At 41.8% G+C, this 24,663-nt stretch overlaps 1 protein-coding gene across 2 annotated transcripts; it reads left to right on the forward strand.

Moving 5' to 3' along the window:
* Positions 1–828: 828 nt before the first annotated feature.
* On the forward strand, positions 829–24,405 carry rabggta (Rab geranylgeranyltransferase subunit alpha). 2 transcript variants are annotated; one of them, XM_016996993.2, is made up of 17 exons: positions 829–986; positions 2,781–2,840; positions 3,829–3,939; positions 5,156–5,277; positions 5,392–5,579; positions 7,064–7,261; positions 11,204–11,287; positions 11,442–11,524; positions 11,616–11,717; positions 14,544–14,649; positions 14,743–14,794; positions 19,470–19,558; positions 21,327–21,415; positions 21,773–21,889; positions 22,109–22,222; positions 23,896–23,983; positions 24,148–24,405. In XM_016996993.2, the coding sequence occupies exons 2-17, from the start codon at positions 2,838–2,840 to the stop codon at positions 24,294–24,296; spliced, it is 1,695 nt and encodes a 564-aa protein (XP_016852482.2). In that variant the 5' UTR covers positions 829–986; positions 2,781–2,837; the 3' UTR covers positions 24,297–24,405. The 2 variants fall into 2 exon arrangements, with proteins under 2 accessions (XP_016852482.2, XP_062813339.1); XM_062957269.1 differs by lacking the exon at positions 829–986 and adding an exon at positions 2,353–2,604.
* Positions 24,406–24,663: the final 258 nt, after the last annotated feature.

Here is a 24,663-nt window from a genome sequence, read left to right on the forward strand (position 1 = left end):
GAAGCATTCTCTCCTGGCGTTCCGCCCACATCTATGGCAGGCATCCTCAGAGCTTATGAGGTATATTGGAAACTAGGCAAGTGGGGTTTATATATCTGTGGAAGGTCCAGGGTGGAAGAAAGAACTTTGGTCCGTTGGAGGCAAGTGTGAATGCTGCAATTAACCACTTTGATTAGCACTGAAAAGCCTTGCAGCTTCAAAGCCTGGCTGCTTCCTGCCTGAGGGAATCCTTTCTTGGGAGGTGTTAGCTGGCCCTGATGTGGGTTTTTGGTTGAGTTAGTCTGCAGTGCCTTTCATGTTCCTTGATTTGTGTCTGAGGATGCCTGTCATAGATGTGGGGGAAATGTCAGGAAAAAATGCTTCTGGAACATGGCCATACAGCCCAGAAATGCACAACGCAGTGATCCCAGCCATGAAAGCCTTTGACCACAAATTAATGTTGTTTCCCTCGAGTTGGGATAGAACAAAGCTAAAATGCAGACTCTCAGTTAGCCAACATTTTTGAATCCTACAGCAAGCTTTTAGTTCATAGGATTTGGTGCGAGGACATAGATTTCATCTACGCTACAGAATTAATGAAGTTTGACACCACTTTAATTACCCAAGCCAAAGCTATGGAACCCTGGAAGTTGTAGTTTGGCGACGTCCATGGGAAACTACAACTCCCATGGTTACACTGCATTGAGCCTATGACGGTTCAAGGGGAGTAAGGCTGCATCCCAGATTAAACAGATGTGCATCCCTTTAAGAAGGAAAATAAATAGTGCTGCCCCTTTAAGAACGTAAGGTTCCAACTCGACGCTTCCGCGTGCGGCATAGTCGGTTCCATTTCCGAAACATTTCGTGCAGACACCCCCCATGCAGAGCCTCAAGTGGTATCGCCCATAGGCGCTCACCCTTCCTTCACAGAACCGCTGCGGACGAGACCACTTGGTTGACGGCGGCGCTGCATCCTCCGCGCATCCTCCCCCCTCCTCTCCAGGCTGGTTGGTATCGCCCCCTAGAGGTTCTTTAGATTAGCCCAGCAGCGGTTTTACCCTGCTTCCCCCCCATCCCACCCCCATGTGCTGCTTTGGAATGGTCTGGTCCCTTGGGAGCCTCGCCAGATTTTCATGGAAGGCACCACTTTGTCACTAAAAAGAGGGGGGAGGGAGAAGAGGAAGTAAATAGACTGGGCTTATATATGTATATATACGAAATGGGGACAATGTGATAGGAAGATGTGATTGGAGGTACAGATGTGTTGAAACATCTCTCAGTATTTGTCTGGGGAAAAATCCTTGCCCAAAAGGTGGCCACTTTGGCCCAATCCCACAGTGCAATGGGGTGTTTGAATCAGGAAGGTGTGACCACGTGGGTGGTTGACCTGATTTTCAATGGAGGAGTGGGAGCTGCTCTCAAATAATAAATATGGCATTTATTTCAAGAGGGTAGAAGTCTATGGAGAGGAAAAGCAAGGTGGTTTGTGGATCTTTATAGCATGGATTGGAATCAGGGCTTTCAGGTTTCATTGGATTGCAGCACCCAGCATCCCTGACCATTGGCTGTGCTACATGGGGCAGAGAATTGGTGTTCAAAACTGGCAATAGACTCACTGGTCTTAAAGGGCAGCTATTTTTCCCAACCTGGGAAACCCCCTGATTTTGTGTGTGTGTCAAACAACATCTGTTATAGAACTACTATATGCCGATGATAACGTAGTCTGTGCTCATTCAGAAGAAGACCTACAAGCTACTCTAAACATCTTCGCAGAAGCATACAAGAAGCTCGGCCTCTCAATGAACATCAAGACAACCAAAGCCGGCACCAGCCAAGCCCTCTGCAATGCCAGGAATACAGCTTCATGGTATAATATTAGAAAATGTTGACCATTTCCGCTACCTTGGAAGCCACCTCTCCACAAAAGTCAACATTTGCACTGAAATACAACACCGCCTGAGCTCTGCGAGTGCAGCATTCTTCCAAATGAAGCAGAGGGTGTTTGAGGATTGGGACATCCATAGGAACACCAAGGTGCTTGTTTATAAAGCCATTGTCATCCCAACCCTGTTTTATGCCTGTGAAACATGGACAGTTTACAGACGTCACATCCAGCTCCTGGAACAATTTCATCAGCGTCACCTCCGAAAAATCCTGAAAATCTTTTGGAAAGATATGCGGACAAATGCCAGTGTGCTGGAAGAAGCAAAGACCACCAGCATTGAAGTGATGCTCTGAAGCCATCAACTCTGCTGAATTGGCCACATTGTTCAAATGCCCAAAGATCACTGTCTCCCAAAGAGGTACTCTACTCCCAACTCAAGAATGGAAAATAGAATGTTGGTGGACAGGAAAAGAGATTTAAAGATGGGCTTTCCCTTAAAAACTGTGGCATAGACACTGAGAACTGGGAAGCCCCGTCCTTTAAGCGCTCTAACTGGAGGTCAGCTATGACCAGCAGTGCTGTGGAATTGGAAAAGGTATGAATGGAGGGCGAAAGGGAGAAATGTGCCAATGTCCTCACTGCAGAAGAACATACTGGTCAAGAACAGGGCTCCACAGTCATCTACGTACCCATTGCCAAGACACTACATTTGGAAGGCCAGCACACTTGGGATTGCCTAAGTAAGAGCGTGTGTGTGTATACAGTTCCCATCATTCTCATGTAGAATATAACAAATACAACTCCCATCCTCCAAATGTCAAAGTGACATGGGTTGTCACCCAACAAATCCAGAAATTATAAAATAGTTTCTAAATAATCTCCCTCCATGTTCACCTGATTTTTCTTTATATTTTAGGATACATCATTCATTCCTCACCTCCCTCTCTAGAGCTGTTTTTGCTGAGCGGTCAACATGGTGAGTTGGGGAGAAGCTCTTTCTGATCTATGTAATCCTTAAACTTAATGTAAACTTAGGGTGCATCTATAGCAGGCATGGGCAAACTTGGTCCCTCCAGGTGTTTTGGACTTCAACTCCCACCATTCCTAACAGCTCAAGCGGCTGAGGGGCAAAAGGAAAGGGCCTGAGGCTGTTAGGAATGGTGGGAGTTGAAGTCCAAAACACCTGGAGGGCCCAAGTTTACCCATGCCTTCTCTAGACATTCTCTAGGTCCTTCATGCAACTCTTTGCTATGCTTATAGTGGAAATTAACTATAGATTTGCACTGGAATTGGCTATTAATTGTTTCTTGTACGAACATAAAATCCTGGAATGTATCCCATGCGTATACAGGAGTCATACTGCTTTGTTTTGGATAAAAAGTTTGCAGCAACACATTGAACTACTCAAATCTTTCAGTATCTTTTCTATCTCTGGTTTCAAACTTTATATTTAATGCCCAGATGTAAATTTACTTTATTAACTGAGGTATATCTGTGTATTTCCATGGCTTATTTGCTCTTTCTTTACCCTATGTTTTTACAGCCATGCTTCTTCCAAAGTAGTATCTGAAGGAGAGAAGTTCTCCTATCCTGAGCTATATTTAAATAATAACAACAACAACAACAACACTATTATAATAGTATATTTATATGTAATATTCCTAATATTACAATATAGTTTTATAGTACAATATTTTAATATATATTGCTTATATTGTGCTATACGAATAATATAATATATTGTATGTAGATATGGCTTGTAAGCCGCTCTGAGTCCCCTTCAGGGTGAGAAGGGTGAGATAAATGTCGCTAATAAATAATAATAGTAATAATAATAATAATAATAATAATAATAATAATAATAATAATAATAATATATAACTTTTATAACATTCTTGATTGAAACTTTTATAGCATTCTTGATTGATTTATGGTCTTTCTCCCCTAATCTCCCTTCCCAACAGCATGGCCGGTTGAAGGTAAAGACGACCGAGGAACAGGCTGAAGCCAAGCGTCTCGAACGGGAGAAGAAGCTGCACCAGTATGTGACTGCCACCAAAGCCATCTTTGAGAAGGTGAATAGACAAGAAAAGGCTGAGGAAGAAAGAAAAGAATGGACTCTTTCCATAGTCTTCCTCCTTAAATTAACTTTTGGAGACTGGGGGCCCTTCCAGACAAGCCCTATATCTCCGGTTTTCTGTTTATCCCAGAATAAACAATATCTTCTTTGAACTGGATTATCTAAGTCCACATTACCATATAACCCAGTTCAATGTGGATTTTATACAGCTGTGTGGAAGGGGCCTTAATTGTAGTTTGGCTGTGTGATAAAGGATTAGATCCTCTTTTGGGAAAGCACAGAGGAATGTGGGACGTAAGTGTGGATGTATAATTATGTTTATACTATGGTCACTATTTTATTTTTACTATGTTAATGTGTATAATTTTGTATTTTTACTTTGCTGTGTTTTTATTTTTTGTTTATTGTAATTATCTGGGCTTGGCCCCATGTAAGCCGCCCCGGGTCGCTTCGGGGAGATAGAGGCGGGATACAAAAATAAAGTTGTTGTTGCTATTATTATTATTATTATTATTATTATTATTACAGTAGAGTCTCGCTTATTCAACATAAACAGGCTGGCAGAACTTTAGTTAAGCGAAAATGTTGGATGATTAAGGAAAAGCCTATTAAACGTCAAATTACGTTTCAATTTCACAAATTAAACATCATGTTTGACAACAAATTGACAGAAAAAGCAGTTCAGTACATGGTAATGTTATTAGTAATTACTGTATTTATTAATTTAGCACCAAAACATTGCAACGTATTGAAAACATTGACTATAAAAACATTGATTACTAAAAAATTGAATGCAAATAAAGACAGACTTGCACAAAATGAACTTACAGTAACAACATTGTTGGAAGTTAAATCTATAAAAAGTTCAGTCTAGAGAAACAGCCATGGATCTGGGTGGGAGGCAGACTGAGTTGGATAATCCAGAACGTTGGCTAAGCGAAGGTTGGATAAGTGAGACTCTATTAGTGTTATTATTATTGTTGAAGTCTTTCATGGCTGGAATCACTAGGGTGTTGTGTGGTTTCCAGGCTTTAATAGCCATGTTCTAGCAGCATTTTCTCCTGAAGTTTCGCCTGCATTTGTGGCTGGCATTTTCTGAAATCTTCTGACGCAGATGTTAGCTGGGAAACCATGCAACACCCCATAAGTGTGGGGTTGGGTTGTCTCTTTCTCCCACAAAGACTTACATGATGTTAACGTGCCTTTTCCAGAGGAAACTGGGTCAACTGGACAAGGAGGCCTTGGATCTGAGCAGCCAGGTCTTGGCCGCCAACCCCGATTTTGCCACGCTCTGGAACTTCCGGCGAGAGATATTCCTTCACTTTCAGGAAGAGTAAGTGGTGGTGGAGACCAAGAGGAAGGGAGGGAGCAGGTTGTAAGGCTGATTGGATGCTACATGCATGAGATTATTCCTGACTTTTTCACTCCACCTTTTTTGTAACAACAGAACCCCAGAAGAGATGCAAACCCTGTGTAAGGCAGAACTCTCCTTTCTGGAGTCTTGCCTGCGCGTGAACCCCAAATCCTACGGGACGTGGCATCATCGCTGCTGGGTGATGGAGCACACCCCAGAGCCGGACTGGGAGCGTGAACTGGAGCTGTGTGGCAAGTTCCTGGAAGTTGATGAACGCAACTGTATGTATTTCCCTCTTGCTATCTTTGTAAGCTAGGCATGGGCAAACTTGGGCCCTCCAGGTATTTTGGACTGCAACTCCCACCATTCCTAACAACCTCAGGCCCTTTCCTTTTCCCCCTCGGCCGCTTAAGCGGCCGAGGGGGAAAAGGAAGGGGCCTGAGGCTGTTAGGAATGGTGGGAGTTGCAGTCCAAAACACCTGGAGGGCCCATGTTTACACAGGCGTGTGATTATTATCCTTGTTATCTCAGTCCTTGGAAATGGCCAGAATTTGTAGTTCCGCCGCAGAGCTACAAGGCAAAAAGTAATGTAGCTTCCTTCAATAATGCTGATGTTGCATAACAAAAGGCAAACACTGCTATAGCACAATAAACATCCATCTGTTACCCAGATGGTTGACCAGATGCTTCTGGGAAGATCATAAGCAGGCCCTGAAGGCAACAGCTCCTTACAAATTTGCCTAATTGCCTTTTTAAATAATTGTGGTAAAAAGATCAGAGTGGATCCTCATCTAGGGACCCTGGAGGGCCACAAAATAAACCCAAAAATATTTTCACCTCAGGTGAAAAGCATTGGAGCCATTTTTCTGTTTTTGGCCCTCCCTGGACCATTGTGTTGTCGAAGGCTTTCATTGCCGGAATCACTGGGTTGCTGTGAGTTTTCCAGGCTGTATGGCCATGTTCCAAAAGCATTCTCTCCTGACGTTTCACCCACACCTATGGCAGGCACCCCCAGAGGTTGTGAGGTCTGTTGGAAACTAGACAAGTGGGATTTGTACATCTGTGGGATGTCTTAAATCAGGACAGTAAATAAAAGACAACACTCAGAAAAACTGAATTGCAGACAGGAAAACATCAGGGTTAGCTAACACCTCCTAACAAAGGATTCCTCCAGGCAGGAAGCAGACAAGGTTTGAAGCTGCAAGGCTATTCAGTGCTAATTAAGCTGGCCAATGACAACATTCACACTTCCCTCAAACAGACAAAAGTTCTTTCTCCCACCCTGGATATTCCACAGATATATAAACCCCACTTGCCTCGTTTCCAGCAGACCTCACAACCTCTGAGGATGCCAGAGAGAATGCTTCTGGAACATAGCCATACAGCTCAGAAAACCCACAGCAACCTTCAGAAGTTGTTTGCAAATATGGTTCATGATTTACCATGGTTTCAAGTATTTATTTAAAGTCCTGGAGCATATTCTCTGTGGATATGTGAGCATTATTATTATTATTATTATTATTATTATTATTATTATTATATTTCGCCTTTCTCTCTTAATTGGGCACACAGCAGCTCACAACCTTAAAAGACAATGCACCTTAAAATCCACAATTGTAATGGTAGTAATAGTTACCAAGGATTTGGTAGTGGGTCCAAAGTGTGGAACTTGATGGGCCCATCTAAATGGCTTTGACAAATGGACAGGTAGGCAGGCATGCCCTGTGCCCTCCACATTTGTATTTCTCTTTGCTGCCCCTTGCAGTTCACTGTTGGGACTATCGCCGCTTTGTGGTGCAGCATTCGGAGGTGCCTCCGCAGGACGAACTGGCCTTCAGCGACAGCCTCATCACCCGCAATTTCTCCAACTACTCCTCCTGGCATTACCGCAGCCGCCTCCTTCCGCAGCTTTACCCCGACCCCCAGCAGCAGGGCCGGATCACGGAGGAAATCTTATTGAAAGGTAAGTGATCTGGAAAACAGGTTGCATCTACACGGCAGAATCAATGCAGTTTGATACCACTTTAACTGTCATTCCTCACTGCTATGGGATCCTGGGAATTGCTGGGTTGTGACCCACTTTGAGCTATTAGGTAAGGTGTGTAACAAATTAATAATAATAATAATAATAATAATAATAATAATAATAATAATATAATTGTGGTTTTGCAAAGTCTTTAATTTTTTTTTTTTTGCCAAAGCATGCTGCTACCTCACCAAACTACAACTCCCAGAGTTCCATCACATTGAGCTGCTGTGGTTAATGTGTTGTCAAATGGTGTAGAATTAATTCAGAGGTTGTGAGGTCTGTTGGAAACTAGGAAGTGGCATTTATATATCTGTGGAATAATATCCAGGGTGAGAGAAAGAACTCTTGTCTGTTTGAAGTGTGAATGCTGCAGTTGGTCGCCTTGATTAGCATTGAATGGCCTCGCGGCTTCAAAGCCTGGCTGCTTCCTGCCTGGGGGGATCCTTGTTGGGAGGTGTTAGCTGGCCCTGATTGTTTCTTGTCTGGAAGGTGGCCAATTGCATCATTCAGACTTGCCTCAAACAGACAAGACTTCTTTCTCCCACCCTGGACTTTCCACAGTTATATAAACCCCACTTGCCTAGTTTCCAACAGAACTCACAACCTCTGAGGATGCTTGTCATAGATGTGAGCAAAACATCAGGAGAGAATGCTTTTGGAACATGGCCATACGGCCTGGAAAACTCACAGCAACCCAGTGATTCCGGCCATGAAAGCCTTCAACAACCTTTTCCATGCTAATATGATAAAACCAATGAGTAAATGACATTTATAACCTCTGAGAATGCCTACCATAGATGTGGGCAAAACGTCAGGACAGAATGCTTCTGGAACATGGCCATACAGCCCGGAAAATTCACAGAACCTGTGATAGGTTCTGTCATAAAAGCATGGAAAAAAGTTTATTAAATTGCAAAAACTTTGTTTGTGTGGGACAGCCTACAGCATATTTTGCTATAGATTTTCAAGAATATCTTATGGAGTCTCAGCCAATTCAACATAGGTTATGGCCGCCATAAAAACAAAGTTTCTGGAGTATAATAATATACCGTATATACTCTAGTATAAGCCGACCCGAATATAAGCCGAGGCACCTAATTTTATCACAAAAAAACTGGGAAAATATTGACTCCAGTATAAACCGAGGGTGGGAAACTTCAGAAATAAAAATAGATACTAAAAAAATTACATTAATTAAGGCATCAGTAGGTTAAATGTTTTTGAATATTTACATAAAGCTCTAATTTAAGATAAGATTGTCCAACTCTGTTCAAATCATTATTCTCATCTTCTTCAATGTAAATGTGCTTATGTATCCTTTTAATAATAATAGAGTAAAATAATACATGTAATAATAAATAGAGTAAAATAATAAATGTAATAATAATAATAATAAGATCAGTGTGAAATAATAAATGTATTATTAATAATAATTAATATAGAGTAAAATAAATGTAATACTAGCAACAATAATAGAGAAAAATAATAAATGGAATAATACCAATAATAATAGAGAAAAATAATAAATGTACCAAATATTCTCGAGTATAAGCTGACCCAAATGTAGGCCAACCAGGACCCTCACCCGAGAATAAGCTGAGGGGGGCTTTTTCAGTCTTAAAAAAGGGGCTGAAAAACTAGGCTTATACTCGAGTATATACTACTTTTAAAGTAGGAGCTGCACAGTTAAACAGATAATAACGCTTTGAAACCAGGAACTGATTTTTTTTGCAATTTTTGTTACATAGTGTAATGATCTACACAAGAAAAAATGTTTGAAACTGCATTAAATGGTCAGTACAGATCGCTGTCTTGTGAGCTGCAGGAAGTAGGCTTGAAATAAGTTGGAAATGGTCACTAGTCTCTCCCTTTTGAACTCCACCATTTGGGCGTATGCGAGGGAAATATTGTGAATCACAGCAGCCAATCTCCGGTGTAAAAGGGCCGGAGAGGAGAGGTGCAGGAAGGCAAATAGCAGGGCTGTGAGTAAAAGTGTACACAACGTTACCTGCCCAGGTACCCAGCCCCTCACCTGGGACAGGTGAAATTCCAAGGGGATTAAGACGGGCGGGCGCTTGGGCAGGGCAAGCGTTTATTCCTCCGTCTGCTGGCTTCTTTTTTTGGCACTTAATGGGACAGCAATTGGGGCGTGAGAACCTGGCACAAGGTAAGCTCACCTTGAAAGGTAGCGCCCTGTTGCTAAAGGGAAGGGTCCAGACGAAGGGGAGAAAGTCATAGCACAACGGAAAGGAGATACTTCCCTGGCCTGAGTCATTATTTGCTCATCTTTGTTTATCTTTCATGGTTGAAAAGACAGTGTCATGCCTCTGGCATCAGTCTGTCTCAGGTATAGGTCGACTTGGGCTCTCCAGGTGTTTTGGACTTCAACTCCCACCATTCCTAACAGCCTCAGGCCCCTTCCTTTTCCCCCTGAGGCTGTTAGGAATGGTGGGAGTTGAAGTCCAAAACACCTGGACAGCCCATGTTGTCCCATGTGTAGTACAAATGCCAACATCCAGGTATAAAACTCAAAAAAACTGGACCAAAATTCTCCAAAAAGAGTAACATTTTTAAGCATTTTGGTGACTCAACTCTATGTGCCAAGTGTCAGTGATTCCACATGTCGTCACGCTTGGATACAACTGGAGCATTTCTTAAAATATCCCAATTTAGGGGAAAGTATTTTATTACCATCTCCGCTTATGTTCTTTGCTGGAAAGAGAACTAATCCCAAGGTTTATCTAGATCCCAGTGTCACTCAACCACAAACCACAATCCCTCAAACAAACACCGAGCCACAGAAGCCTTTCCTTTTTGCTTTAGAAAAAAGATCATCTCTATTCTGCAGCCTCAAAATCACCTGCAAGAGTTATGAACTGATCAGAGCTTGGAAGTAACTAGTTAATAATAATAATAATAATAATAATAATAATAATAATAATAATAGTAATAATAACAACAACAACAACAGCCAGCAGAGTGTCTGCTGTGGACTCATCTTGTTGTGTTTCAAATAATAATAATCATCATCATCATAACAACATCAACAACTATTCTTGTACCACGTCTCCATCTTCCCGAAGGGATTCAGGGTGGCTTACATAAGAAAAATAGTCCATAAATTTAAAACACAATAAAATAACATAGTTATAAAACAACATAACATGACAGTTATTAAAACCAAGACATCAATTGCTATGTACAGAGGGTGATTAGTGCAAAACTCTTGAGTAAAGCCCATGAGTAAAATAGAGATGGGCGGGGGAGGACAAGGAACCGATCGCATTAAAATAATAATAATAATTAAAAAAAACAACTGTATTTGCATTCTGCCCTATCTCCCCAAGGGGACTTAAAAAACCTATAAAATGATAAAACCTATAAAATGGGGTGGGCAATATTAAATAACTAGTTATTAGTAATACATTCCTTTAGATCTGTGTCGTATTTTAATTATAATGTAAAGATCCTAGAGTTGGAAGAGAACCCAAGAACCATCCAGCACAACAACTGCCATGCAGGAAAACACAATCAAAGCACCCCAACAGATGGCCATCTAGCCTCTGCTTACCCTGACTCATTCTGCATTCTAGTTCATTGTATAGTTATGGGCCCATATATGCTACAGAATTATAGTGTTGTCATTCCACTTCAACTGCTATGGTTTCCATCCTATGGCATCCTGGGATTTATAGTGTTTGAGCTACTACAGCTCTCTGGCTGAGAGTTCTAAATGGACTTCCCTAAACTACAAATCCCAGGATGCAGCAATGGCCCTGGAAATGGAATCATAGCATTCTAACCCCATCATGTGAATTGACCCTTGACAATTGCTGAAAGAGTCCAAGTTGCGGCACCTTCTCTTCTTCTCTCCAGAACTGGAACTGGTGCAGAATGCCTTCTTCACTGACCCAAATGACCAGAGTGCGTGGTTCTATCATCGATGGCTCCTGGGAAGAGGTAAGAACAGCAGAAGGTACTTTATTTGGCCATGTTGTGGCCCCATCACACCAGGTAGATGGAGCCTAGGATCTTGAAGGCTTTTGACCTTCAAGACTTCCCAGTACTTTGACCCATTTTGCATTCCTCTTTCTTGGTCTTGCTTCCTCAACAGCTGACCCTGAACCTACAATTCGCTGTGTTTACGTAAACCGAGAAGACACTTCTTTGGCCGTCGCCTTCTCCCATCCCGTGGCAGTAAGTGCCAGGAAGGGGAAAGAATCGGGGCTGCGAAGGAACCTATTCCGTTCACCTTAAATATGTCCCTCCTTTCTCTCTTTTTGAAAAGATTGCTCCAGCATCTCATGACTTGATCATCTTTGGGGACGAGTCGCCCTTGGTGGTGCGTTGGCGCACGCCCGATGGAAGGAACAGGCCGGGATTTATGTGGGTATCCTTAAAGACCCTTAATGGGGCAGAGAATAAGAAGCTGCAGTTAAGGGGGAAAATCAGTTTTCATCCATTGTTTGTGGGAAGAAACGGGTACCAGAATGGGTTTGAAACAGGGATTTCATTTTCCCAATATAGGACACGCATTTCAGTCCCAGGTTTTGGGATGGAGGATTTGTTTAGCACAGTAGACCTTTGGGATTTATTAAGATTTGGTTCCAGGATTCACAGTTGATAAGAAAACCCTTGGATGCTCAAGTCCCATTCTATACAATGGCTAAGTAAAATGGCATCCCTGCTATCAAATGCCAAAACCAAACATTGGAAAAAATATTATTTTCAAGCCATGGATAGTTGAATCTGTGGATATGGCTGAATGTACACAGAAAGGGCCATGGAGATAAATTGCGTATGACTTGCTACTTTTGGGGAGGAAAGGAGCAGTATTTCATACAAGTGGCAGTCCCATGTACATATCTCAGAATTTCGGGATCTCTACAAAAATTCAAAAACAGCTCAGCTTGTAGACAAATTTGGAGTAGGTAATTCATTATAGTGGCCAATTTTATTTCCTCACAAACCTGTTGTGTGTTGCGCACGCTCTCAGAATGTGATAATAGAGAAATATTTCTCCTAAACAAGAAAGCATCAGCAAATTATTCCTGTTCAAAATAGGTTTGCCGTTGCCTTCCTCTGAGGCTGAGAGAGTGTGACTTGCCCAAGGTTACCCAGTGGGTTTCATGGTCAAGCAGGGAATTGAATCCCAGGTAGTTAAAAGTGCTAACTTGGAGGAGATAAATACTGTTTTTTTGGGAGACACTTCCATGGCCAAAGCAGAGGCTGCAAGTCAGATGTCAGCTGGGAAGGGCAAGCATCCAAAAGGCTAATCTTGGGTGTAAGTGAAAGGTTACTAGGTCTTTTTATAGAAGGAGCGAGCAGAGCCATGGAGAGATAGGGAGGCAAGCAGAAGCGGCTCAGGGTAAGGAAAAGAAGAAAGTGGAAGTCAGCAGAAAGGAGGAGGAGGTCAATGAAAGGGAAGGAGTAAGTAAAGACATATAAAGAATTGCGGTCAAAAAGGAACTGAAAATGAAACTGCCAATATTTTACAGTTCATATAAAAATCTGCAGCGTGGCCATATTTGGAATATCGTAAACACAATTTTGGTTACTGCACCTTTAAAAAATACAGCCAGCCTCCCACATTTGCTGGAGTTAGGGCACAGGAACTGTACAAAAGTGATAAAACTGCAAAGTGAAAAAATGGAATCTCAATTTCGGGAATCTCAGCTGTGGATGTTGACATAGAGTCACACTTGGAGGCCCTAGAGATTCATTTTCAAGAACATTTTAAATCAAACCCATGAATAATCAAGTAAGTCAAAGGTAGAGAGAGAGCTAACTCTTATTTGAAATACTGTATTAGAAAAAGCTGCAGGAAAGGGCAACCCAAATGGTCAAGCATTATCAGTAGTCGTCCTGCTGTTCTTGTTATTTTATATTCCACCTTTTTTCCAATTCTGAGAGTCAAGGCAACTTACAAAAATTAAACAAATATGTTGTTGAAGGTTTTCATGGGCAGAATCACTGGGTTGTTGTGAGTTTTCCGGGCTGTATGGCCATGTTCCAGAAGCATTCTCTCCTGATGTTTTGCCCACATCTATGGCAGACATCCTCAGAGCATCCTCAGACCTAACAGCCTGTGAAGATGCCTGCTATAGATGTGGGCGAAACGTAGGAGATAATGCTTCTGGAAAACTTACAGCAACCCATTAAACAAATACATTTCCAACCACAGAAAGATAATAATAGCATTAAATGATAAGACAAACGAGCCCCCAGTGGTTCAATGGGTTAAACTGCTGAGCTGCTAAACTTGCTGATCGAAAGGTCAGTTCGAATGTGAGGAGTGGGGTGAGCTCCCGCTATTAGCCCCAGCTTCTGCCAATCTAGCAGTTTGAAAACATGCAAATGTGAGTAGATCAATAGGTACCACTCTGGTGGGAAGGTAACAGCACTTCATGCAGTCATGCCGGCCACATTACCTTGGAGGTGTCTGCAGACAATGCCGGCTCTTCAGCATAGAAATGGAGATGAGCACCAACCCCCAGAGTTGGACACAACTAGACTTAATGTCAAGAGGAAATCTTTTCCTTTACCTAAGACAAACAGGAATGATCAAGGGAGCCGGAGAATCTATTTGTCCACAGTGGAAAATGAACCCTGAAGCTGATGCAGGCCTTTTAACCTGAATGCTTCTTCTGACCTTATGATGCACCAAAAAATAACCAAGCAGTGCTGAGAACACTGAGTTCTCTATGCTTCAGATAGTTGGGAATGACAGGCAACGAGTAAATTCTTACAAGCAGTGAGTAATTTCCTTACCAATAGACTTGTTGGTCGTAAATCTAAATAGAGAATGAGAAACTTGGGAGGCACCTCGGAAGGTCACCTTCTTGCAACATGCCTTCCTTTGAAGAAAATTGCGTAGCTCCAGAATCACATGCGTTCGCCATTCCTTTTTTTTTTTTTGGACTGCAGCTCCCAGAATCCCTCTACTTTCTACAGAGACTACATTAGCAAAAATATGAGTTCTTTCTATCCTACAGTCCTATGGCTGCCATAGAATTGTAGAGTTGGAAGAGACCCTAAAGGCCATCCAGTCGAACCCCATTCTGGAATGCAGGAATACATAATCAAAGCCCTCCCAACAGATGGTCATCCAGACTCTGTTGAGAAGGTTTTTACCACACTCCAAGAGAGGTTTCACCACACTCCAAAAGCTTGAGTTGATTGAGTCTGCTTTTCCTTAAATCTTGGCTTCTCCCAGCTGTGCGATTTGCCTGCTTCGGCCCTCAATGACCACTGGCCACAGCACACCTTCCGAATCCTGTGGTCCGAGGGCCAGTCCCAGAAAGAATGTGTCCTTTTCAAGGGTGAGTCCTCCATTCCTCTGCCCCATTTTTTTGCACCTGACCCATCTCCAAACCCCTTCAACTCCGTTTCTCACCCCTTTCTTTCTTTTACAGGACACAGGGATTGCTGGAGCCAAGATTCGGTCACAGAGGAACAAATCTTCAGGTGAGACTCAGAAAGAAAGGTGCCAGATCACCTGGACAGTGGAAAGAGAGGCATTCACACAAAACCAGAATACTCCTTTGGCTCAATGCTATGGAATCTTAGGAGTTGTAGTTTCCCAAGGTCTTTAGCCTTGTGAAAGAATATTTACCCGTATATACTCGAGTATAAGCCAACCCAAATATAAGCTGAGGCACCTAATTTTACCACAAAAAACTGGGGAAACATTGACTCCAGTATAAGCTGAGGGTGGTAAATTTCAGAAATAAAAATAGATACCAATAAAATTACATTAATTGAGGCATCAGTAGGTTAAATGTTTTTGAATATTTACATAAAGCTCAAATTTGATGTCTTATTGATGTGTAAAATTGTTTTTACTGTTTTATCGCTGTTATTGTATTTTTATGTCGGGCATGGCCCCATGTAAGCTGCTCCGAGTCCCTCCGGGGAGATGGGGCGGGGTATAAAAATAAAGTTGCTATTATTATTATTAAATTTAAGATAAGACTGTCCAACTCTGATCAAATCATTATTCTCATCTTCTTCAATGTAAATGTGCTTATGTATCCTTTTAATAATAACAGAGTAAAATAATACATGTAATAATAAATAGAGTAAAATAATAAATGCAATAATAATAATAAGATCAGAGTGAAATAATAAATGTATTATTATTATTATTATTAATAATAATAATAATAGAGTAAAATAAATGTAATAGTAGCAACAATAATAGAGAAAAATAATAACTGTAATAATACCAGTAATAATAGAGAAAAATAATAAATGTACCATATATTCTCGAGTATAAGCTGACCCAAATATAAGCCAACCGGGGCCCTCACCTGAGTATAAGCCGAGGGGGGCTTTTTCAGTCTTAAAACAAGGGCTGAAAAACTAGGCTTATACTCGAGTATATACAGTATTTATTTATTTATTTGTGGTACTTTTATCCTGCCTTTCTCAACCCCGGAGGGGACTCAAGGCAGCTTCGCACCATAGGCAATGCCTTTAAAAACAGAATAATAATAATAATAAACCCAATACAACAAGTTAAAACACGTGATTCATAGGCGTAGTCCAGGGCTATTCCATAAGTCGACGACACATTTTGTATCTAATTATTGCATTCGATTTTCAAAGGCTTGGTCAAAGAACCATGTTTTCACTTTTTTGCGGAAGGTCAGGAAGGAGGAAGCTGATTTAATCTCCCTGGGGAGGGAATTCCACAGCCGAGAGGCCACCACCGAGAAAGCCCTGTCTCTTGTCTCTACCAATATTAGCGCCTTTCCTACACCTTGGACAATTCAAATGATATCAGACTGCATTAATTCTACAGCGTAGATGCACCCTTATCCCAGCATGCAAACCAACTAAGGTGGATTTAGAAGAACGATGTTCAGATCCAGCCCTGGACTTCCTTGCTCATGGCATAATTGTTCATTTTGTCATCCCCACCCAAATAAATGAGTGTGACAGTGTCCTGTATTAAAGGGATGTGAGGATGAGCAAAACTGAGCAGTCTGCAAATTATAAGCACTTGACATAAATGCCAGTTATCTGTAATAATAATAATAATAATAATAATAATAATAATAATAATAATAATAATATAACAACAACGTGACTCTGATTCTGCCCAGCCAAGTTCAGGGTGATCTGGTTAGATCAAGCATGGGCAAACTTAGGCCCTCCGGGTGTTTTGGACTCCAACTCCCACCATTCCTAACAGCCTCAGGCCCTTTCCTTTTGCCCCTCAGCCGCTTAAGCGGCTGAGGGGCAAAAGGAAAGGGCCTGAGGCTGTTAGGAATGGTGGGAGTTGAAGTCCAAAACACCCAGAGGGCCCAAGTTTGCCCATGCCTAGGTTAGATAGTCACTTGGCATTTCTTATGCTAGCATCCCTCTTTTAGGGACAGGAGCACTGCGTAATTCTTGGCCATTGTTGAGAACTGTCTTGTGACCCTCGGTCTTGCAACCCATCTTGTGACTTTGGCGAAACAGATACTGTCTATCTAAAAAGCACATTCCCAAATATGCTTTTGCAAAGAGGCCAGACACATGAACTCTGTGGCTCCTTTACTCCCTGGAAATAACCATCCCACTCAAACTTTTCTTTCTCATCCGTTGAGTTATTTTTTTGGTGCAAATATTTCTGCCCAACAAAGAACAGGAAAGAGGTGAAATGAAAGCTATTAAGAGTCACGACTGAAAGGGAGACGTAAAAGCCAGCAAAAACCGCAAGCAAGATTTCTGTCAAAACATTTCCTGGGTTAGCAACGGGGTGCTGTTTCTTAAATGTGACTTTGTAAAGCGGTTTGTTGTGGTTGAATCATCAAAGTCAACTAGAGTTTGAACAGCAGTCATATTTGGTCATCATAATACGTGCTATTATTTGTATAGGGTCATTATGGTCAGAGTGGCCTTTGCGAGCAAAGCCTTCATCTCCATCTATGTTATTATGATTATGATATTTATTTATTTACATGGGCTCATCGTGGTCAGTTGCCTCTGCCCATGGAGGCTTCATCTCTATCATCTATTATTAATATCCCACTTTTCTCCCAGGACTGGGATCCCAAGCAGCTCATAATTTGTATGTATGTATTTTTATCCTTTACAATTTTATCTTGTAAATCGCCTAGAGCATCTTGGATGGAGGGCGATTAATAAGTAATTAAATGATGATGATGATGATGATGATGATGATGATGATGATAATCTTAAAAACTATACAATTTAAATTCCTACCAAATATAACCATTACAATAGAATTTTCTATTGTAATTATTAAAGTAAGTAGGAAACTGATAAAAACCATTCCTAATCCCATGAGCATACCCTCATGAAGCCGAAAGCTAGAAAATGTTAAATTGCCTCTGTGTCTGTCTATATGTTGTACAGTGTTCCCTCACTTATCGATGGGGTTAGGTTCCAGGACCACCTGCAATAAGTGAAAATCTACAGAGTAGGGACACTATATTTATTTTAATATTTATACATTATTTTAGTAGTTATACACTATTTTAAGTCTTTATCAACCAATCGTGTGTTGATAAATAGCCTCCTTCTCCTCCCGTTGACCCTGGCACTCCTTTTCTGTCCCTTTGGCTTCTCCTTTCTCCCTTCCTTAGGCTGTAAATTGTAATTTTTTTATGATTTATAATAGTCTTTTAGAGTTTATTGAAAAACCGTGAAACAGCGAATCCACGAAAAGTGAACTGCAAAGTAGTGCGGGAACACACTGTATGTCTAATAATGACATTGAACGTATGGCATATATATGCATTGTAATCCGCCCTGAGTCCCCTTCAGGGTGAGAAAGGTGGAATATAAATACTGTAAATAATAAATAAATAAATCTGCCAGAGTTCAGAAACACAAATAGGAAGTGGTTGATGCTGCTGCTGCTAAGTGACTGCAATCTGATCAAACTTCTGTTGGAAGTTGACCAGAGTGTCGGACTGGGGGACATAGATATCTATAGAAAGAAAAACTGTCAGAAATATTAAAAATTAGCTAGGTATTTTTAATTACAAAAATGTGATTCAAGCACTTGAAAGAGTTAAATGGATGCAGTGTCTCAGCAAAAGCTGCAGTTCAACATTAGCAAGTGTGCCTGTAGCTTATTAGACCTCAGTATGAGAAGGCCTGGTATGAGAAGTTTTGGTGATATAAGCCTCTGGTTGAAGGCTCTGTGTATAAAGCTACTGTGTGAAGCTCCTGTGTAAGTTTGGTGTGAGAGAAGGCTCTGTGAGAGCAAAGCTGTTTTTCTACATGAGAAAGAAGCTCAACATGGAAGCAAATAAGGAAACATAAAGAACTTTATATGTGTTATGGAAACCTTGTTTATTTGTAAATAGTTCAACCATATTCTGTTGGAAGTTGACCAGAGAGTCGCACTGGAGGACACAGATATTTATAGAGAGAAAAACTGTCAGAAATATTAAAATATAGCTAGGTATTTTTAATTACAAAAATGTGATTCAAGCACTTGAAAGGGTTAAATGGATGCAGTGTCTCAGCAAAAGCTGCAATTCAGTGTAAGCAAGTGTACCTGTAGCTTAGTAGACCTCAGTGTGAGAAGGCCTGGTGTGAGAAGTTTTGGTGAGAGAAGCCTCAGGTTGAAGGCCTCGTGTGTGAAGCTCCAGTGTGAAGGCTGCTGTGTATAAAGCTACTGTGTATGTTTGGTATGAGAGGAGGCTCTGTGAGAGCGAAGTTGCATGAGAGAGAAGCTCAGCGTGGAATCAAAGAAGGAAGTATAAAGAACTTTATATGTGTTATGGAAACCTTGTTCTTGTAAACAGTGCAACCATATTATTTTGCTACAAAGAAAAGCCTCCTAAGGAAGAGATAACATCGCTCTGTGTGTTTTTGTTCTTTTTATCACTTTTGGCTACTGGTGCTGGGTCACGCTGCTGCTAATAATTTGCTGTACATTTATAGAGGCTTTTGTTAATAAGCCCACACGCCCAACAAAATCTTCTGCTGGAAGTTGGCCCTAGAATTGCGCTGAAGGACCTAGCGATTCTCAGAGAGGCATTATCTTAGGTTAAAAGAAGTGTGTGTTTATTTTCTTGTTTTCCCCACTTTCATGAGGATCCTGTGCCCACAGCTTGAGCAAATATGATTTCTTATCCTCGTATCTCTTTGCTCCTTCTCTCTTCCCCTTCTCCAGGTGCGAGCTGTCTACTGAGAAATCAACCGTGCTTCAGTCTGAACTGGAATCCTGCAAAGAACTGCAAGCCCTGGAGCCAGAGAACAAATGTGAGTTCCTGTCTGTGTGTGTCTCCCATCGCAATTCACAAATGGGGCTTGGAGTGTGTGTTCCTATATGGTAAAAGGTTGAACTAGATGGCCCTTTGGATCTCTTCCAATTCTAGGATTCTCTGGTTTATGAAATGCACCTTTTTCTTAGGAGGAGGAATAACGCTAGGATTTTGAGGCTGGCACTTCAGAGTTTACTCTCTGAACTTTGTGTTTACATTCCATAATCATACTATGTTTGTGGACCTACTAAGCACAGAATTTGGCATCCCAAGAATCTGAGATAATAAGTCATGGCTAAGATCCAACATCACAGTCAGTAAACCCATGCCTTCATTGCAAAAATGTGACAAAACCTCAGTGCCAACAAGAGTGTTTTGATGCACATTGGGTGTTATGATTGTGCTTTGCACCTCCTAGCTGGCACCCAGATGTGTACTGGGGAGTGATCCATGCACATCAATGCTCCTTGTGAATATTGCATATGTTACTCTACTAGCTGCTTGCAGCATCTCCTCCTGTATAATTTTCCCCATACATTCAGGTCCTTTGGAGGTCATTTACTCCGGTCAGTCAAGAATAGATATTTTATTCAGCTGCCTCTAGAGTGCCTCTCTCAGTGAAGCTGGCTTTGCACTCCCATCATCATCATAAAACAGCAATAGCTAAGAATTGGACACTTTGGGGGAAAGGGAAGGAATCCCAGGACCAGAAAGAGAGGTTTTATACCTTGGATTTTCCCCAAAGTTGGCGATTTTTCCTCTGGTGCCCAGCTGAGAGGTTGAAAGCCTGCCAAACCACACTTAAAGAGCTGTAGGAAGGAGACTGCGATCCTGAAGTCTTGAGTTAAGAATGCATCTACAGTGTAGAATTAATGCAGTTTGATACCACTTTAACGGTTATGGATTAATGCTGTGGAATTGTGGGAGTTGTAGTTTTACAAGGTGTTTAGCCTTCTTTGCTGAAGAGATCTGGTGCCCCTCCACACTACAACTCCCATCATTCCATAGCATTAAGCGTGCTAGTCTTTAAGGTTGAGACGATCGGCACATGGGCAACAGATAGTGAAAGAGCAGTGGTCGAATTCGAGGGTGTAAAGGTAGAGAATAAGTGTTCCTTTCCCTGCCCTTAACTAAAAAGAAGCCTGATATGATTTACAACCATGATATGGGTCACAACATATAGCTTTGCCTGTGTATAATTTTAAAGTGTTTGTTTGTTTATTTATTTACAGTTTTTATATTCCACCCTTCTCACCCCAAAGGGGACTCAGGGTGGATCACAATGTACATATACAATCCAAACATTCAATGCCATTAGACATACGACATACAGGCAGAGACAGAGACACAGAGGCAATTTAACATTTTCCAGCTTCCGGCTCGATTCTGGCCACAGGGAGAGATGCCGCGTCATCATCCACTGTGACACTGAGTCCTTGATGGAGTACTTCCTCATTCTTCCACACACTGCTGGATGTTTTTATGGTGTTGTAAATGTTAAATTAGCCTCCCTGCGTAAAGCAGTACCTAAATTTCCTACTCTACAGAAGCAACTGTCTTTCGGTTGCTTGGGTCAACAATGAGCTAGGCTATTTAATGGTCGGGTGCTCAATCCAACCCGGGCTGGCTTCGAACTCATGACCTCTCAGTTAGTAGTGATTTATTGCAGCTGCACCACAGCTACACCACAGCCTGGCCTATTATCATTGTCACCATGGTCTTAAGTATTCTTTTTGTTGTTCCTAATCAGATCTCTCTCTTCCCAGGGTGCCTCTTAACCATCATTCTGCTCATGAGAGCCTTGGACCCCTTGGTTTACGAACACGAGACCCTCAGCTACTTTACGACCCTAAAGGTGAGCCAACAAAGGAGACAAGTAGATTTCAGCCCAGCTTGTTGTTTTTGGGAGTCCCGGAACCTGAATTGCTCACGCAAATACCCTTTCATGGACATATTCCTTTCTTCAAGGCTTTCTGGTGTCTCTGGCCATAAGTAGCAATGATATGATAAGACCCAACTGCTGGTCTGTCAGAAGCATGGTTAACGCTTGCTCTCAAAGAATACAAGATTTGGTGCATCCTATGTAACTCGAATGGGATTCAAAACCCCCCAAATACGGGACATCCAGTACTGTAAATCAAATGCTCCATCCCTGTTTTATAATATCAATACTTTTTGATCTCTTTTTCCCTTTCGCCTTGACCGCTCTCAGGCCGCTGACCCTATGCGTTCGGCCTACCTGGACGATCTGCGCAGCAAGTTTCTGATTGAGAACAGCATCCTCAAGATGGAATACGCCGAGTCTCGGGTCGTGGATTTGTCTCAGAGGGTAAGAGATGGAAGGGCATAATGGAAAGGGAATGGGACTTGGCAGGAGGTCCTGGAGGGAGTCAGAGCCGGGATTATCAGGTATGTTTCAGGTGTCACCAGTGTGTTTTTGCACAGTACCTTTTCCCACACTGAGCAATAGCAGCTACATTGCATGAAAGCTTAGCTCTCCCGCAGTTTGACCCTCTCTTGCCCTAATACTATATCTTCCTTTTTGCAGGGCCTCACCATGCTCTGCCACCTGGAGCACCTCTTGCTGGTCACGCACATGAACCTCTCGGACAACCTCCTCTGCGCTTTGCCCCCCACGTTGGCCATGATGCGCTGCCTTGAGGTGAGGCCTCTCCAGCCTAGCTCCCATCCAGGCTTGTCAAACTATAAATCCCATCATCCCCTGAAGCATTTGGTACTGACAGCCCTCTGTCATTGAAACAGAGGGCTGTTCTTACAACTATGGAATTACAACACTTTACCACTTTAACTGCCATGGTATTACGGATTGATGATAAATGGATGCTCTTACATGTCCCTGTGATCCAAGGTTACCCGCAGAACATGTCACTCAGGTTTGCAGAATAAAAATACAGGAACTTTACTAATTCCAAGAGATCAAGAAAAACAGTAGTGTTTACAGTGGTCCCTCTAATCACTTACAGAAGTCTACAGTCATAAATAGTCCTTTCTCAGTCCACAAATCTGCTTCAGAGAATAATACAGTCCTGATTCTTCACCCTCTCTTCCCAGCAGCGAACAGGCCTCAAAAATTGCAAGGCCTCTCTGAGTACACTGCTCTCTTTTACCAGCAGTACTCAGTCAGCACCGAAAAAAAACTTGTCCAAACTGTTTCTGCAGCTGTAGAACAGAAACAGTATCAAATCAATCCCAGATTTGCAGGCTCAGCCAATCGGCTCCATGCACTTCATTTTCCAGTTAACACACACACACACAGTGCCATTGCAAACCATGACACATGGCTCCGTCCTATGGAATGCTGAGTTGTGTAGTTGTTGTTATTATTATTATTATTATTATTATTATTATTATTATTAATGGAGCCTCTGTTTAATCTGAAAGTCCAATGAAGTCTCTAAGCATACATCCTCTACGGTACTTCCAAACTGCACACTGTTTCTAAAATGGAGTCTGAGCCCTGAACAAGCCCAGACCTGATCACATGGTCTGTAGCCCCACCCACAACAAAGAGTTAAGGTAAAATTGCATACCAATACACACACATACAATACAGCAAGTAATTATATACATAACAAACAACTAGTGGAGGCTTGAGAAGGCTGCTATTTCCAACACTGATTGGAGCATCGGGGAACTCCCTTTTGGAATTGGAATTGGATCTTATTGTTGTTGTTGTTATTGTTATTATTATTATATCCCTTCAGTTGGAAATAGTTCCTATGTTTACCTCATCCCAAGCCCCTTACCAATAATAATCGTCCCGGGTTACTTACTTCTTTCTCTAGTTTACATTCTTCACTATATGCACTTTCTTTGGTCCAGGTCATTTTTTATGAACTTCCTCAGGTTTTTTATTAAACCAGGTTTTATCTTAATGTGATTTTATTATGTTTATTGATCTGTTTTTATATTGATGTGTTTTTAGAACTATGTCTGTAACCACTTGGGCTTGGCCCTATGTAAGCCGCCCCGAGTCCCTTCAGAGAGATGGAGGCGGGGTATTAAAACAAAGTTGTTGTTGTTATTATTATTATTATTTTATTTTAATTATTATATTGTTTTATTTATTATATTTATTTATGCTCTGCTTTATCTCTCCAAAGGAGACTCAAATTATTATATTGTTTTATTTATTATTATATTGATTTATTTATTATATTTATTTATGCTCTGCTTTATCTCTCCAAAGGAGACTCAAAGCGACATTTCTCTTCGATATGACTGAGTGGGACTCAATTTTATTTGCCTGGAGTGGCGATGTAGAGCTCTGACCCTATAGCTTATACCATTTACTATTTTCTGTCTTTGTTTCAGGTTTTGGAAGCCGATGACAACCGGATCGAGACCTTGGAAGGGCTGCCCGCTCTCCCTCGGCTGGAGGAGCTCTCCCTCTGCAACAACCGTATCCTTGACCCTTGGCAAATAATAGCCCTTTAGCCCAACAAGTGGGATGGATTCTGGGGCTGGGTGGAATGGGGGTGGGGGGCACCATACTCCACATTGAAGCCAGAGATAGGCTCTTCTGGTCAGTGTTCTCCTTGACTCCTCCCTCCCTCCCTCTCTCAGGCCTTCGGCGTCCTGCCGACCTCCAACCGCTGGCCTCTTTCCCCAAACTTGCCCACCTCAACATTCAAGGCAACCCTCTGTGCCGAATCCCCGGCATCCAATCGGAACTCGCTGCACTGCTGCCAAATGTGGCCACCATCCTGACCTGACCTGGCCACCATCCTGACTTGCCGTGTCGAACCCTGCCTCTCTCCCTTCCCACTGCCCTGATACCTTTAATTTATTGGCATGAGGAAATTAAAGAAGAGTATGAACTGGTGTATTGAGCAGTGGTCTTATTATTAGCATTCCATCTCATCATTCGGAAGAACTTCATGATGGTAAGATCTGCTCAACAGTGGAATGTGCTGCCTTTGAGTACGATGGGCATTTTTAAACAGAAGTAGGATGACCATCTGTCAAGAGTGCTCTGATTGTGAATTCCTGCGTACAGAAAGGGGTTGAACTGGATGGCATTGGGGGATTCTTCCAACTCTAGGATTTAATCCACAAAGTCAATCACAATCTGTTGTTGAT

The sequence above is a fragment of the Anolis carolinensis genome, chromosome 6 (genome assembly GCF_035594765.1).
Source record: "Anolis carolinensis isolate JA03-04 chromosome 6, rAnoCar3.1.pri, whole genome shotgun sequence".
In the NCBI taxonomy this organism is placed as follows: domain Eukaryota; kingdom Metazoa; phylum Chordata; class Lepidosauria; order Squamata; family Dactyloidae; genus Anolis; species Anolis carolinensis.

Coding starts and splice junctions, on each gene's coding strand:
- rabggta (XM_016996993.2), top strand. Junction 14,795..19,469: donor ACAGAGGAACAAATCTTCAG/GTGAGACTCAGA, acceptor CCCCTTCTCCAG/GTGCGAGCTGTCTACTGAGA. Junction 21,416..21,772: donor GCTACTTTACGACCCTAAAG/GTGAGCCAACAA, acceptor GACCGCTCTCAG/GCCGCTGACCCTATGCGTTC.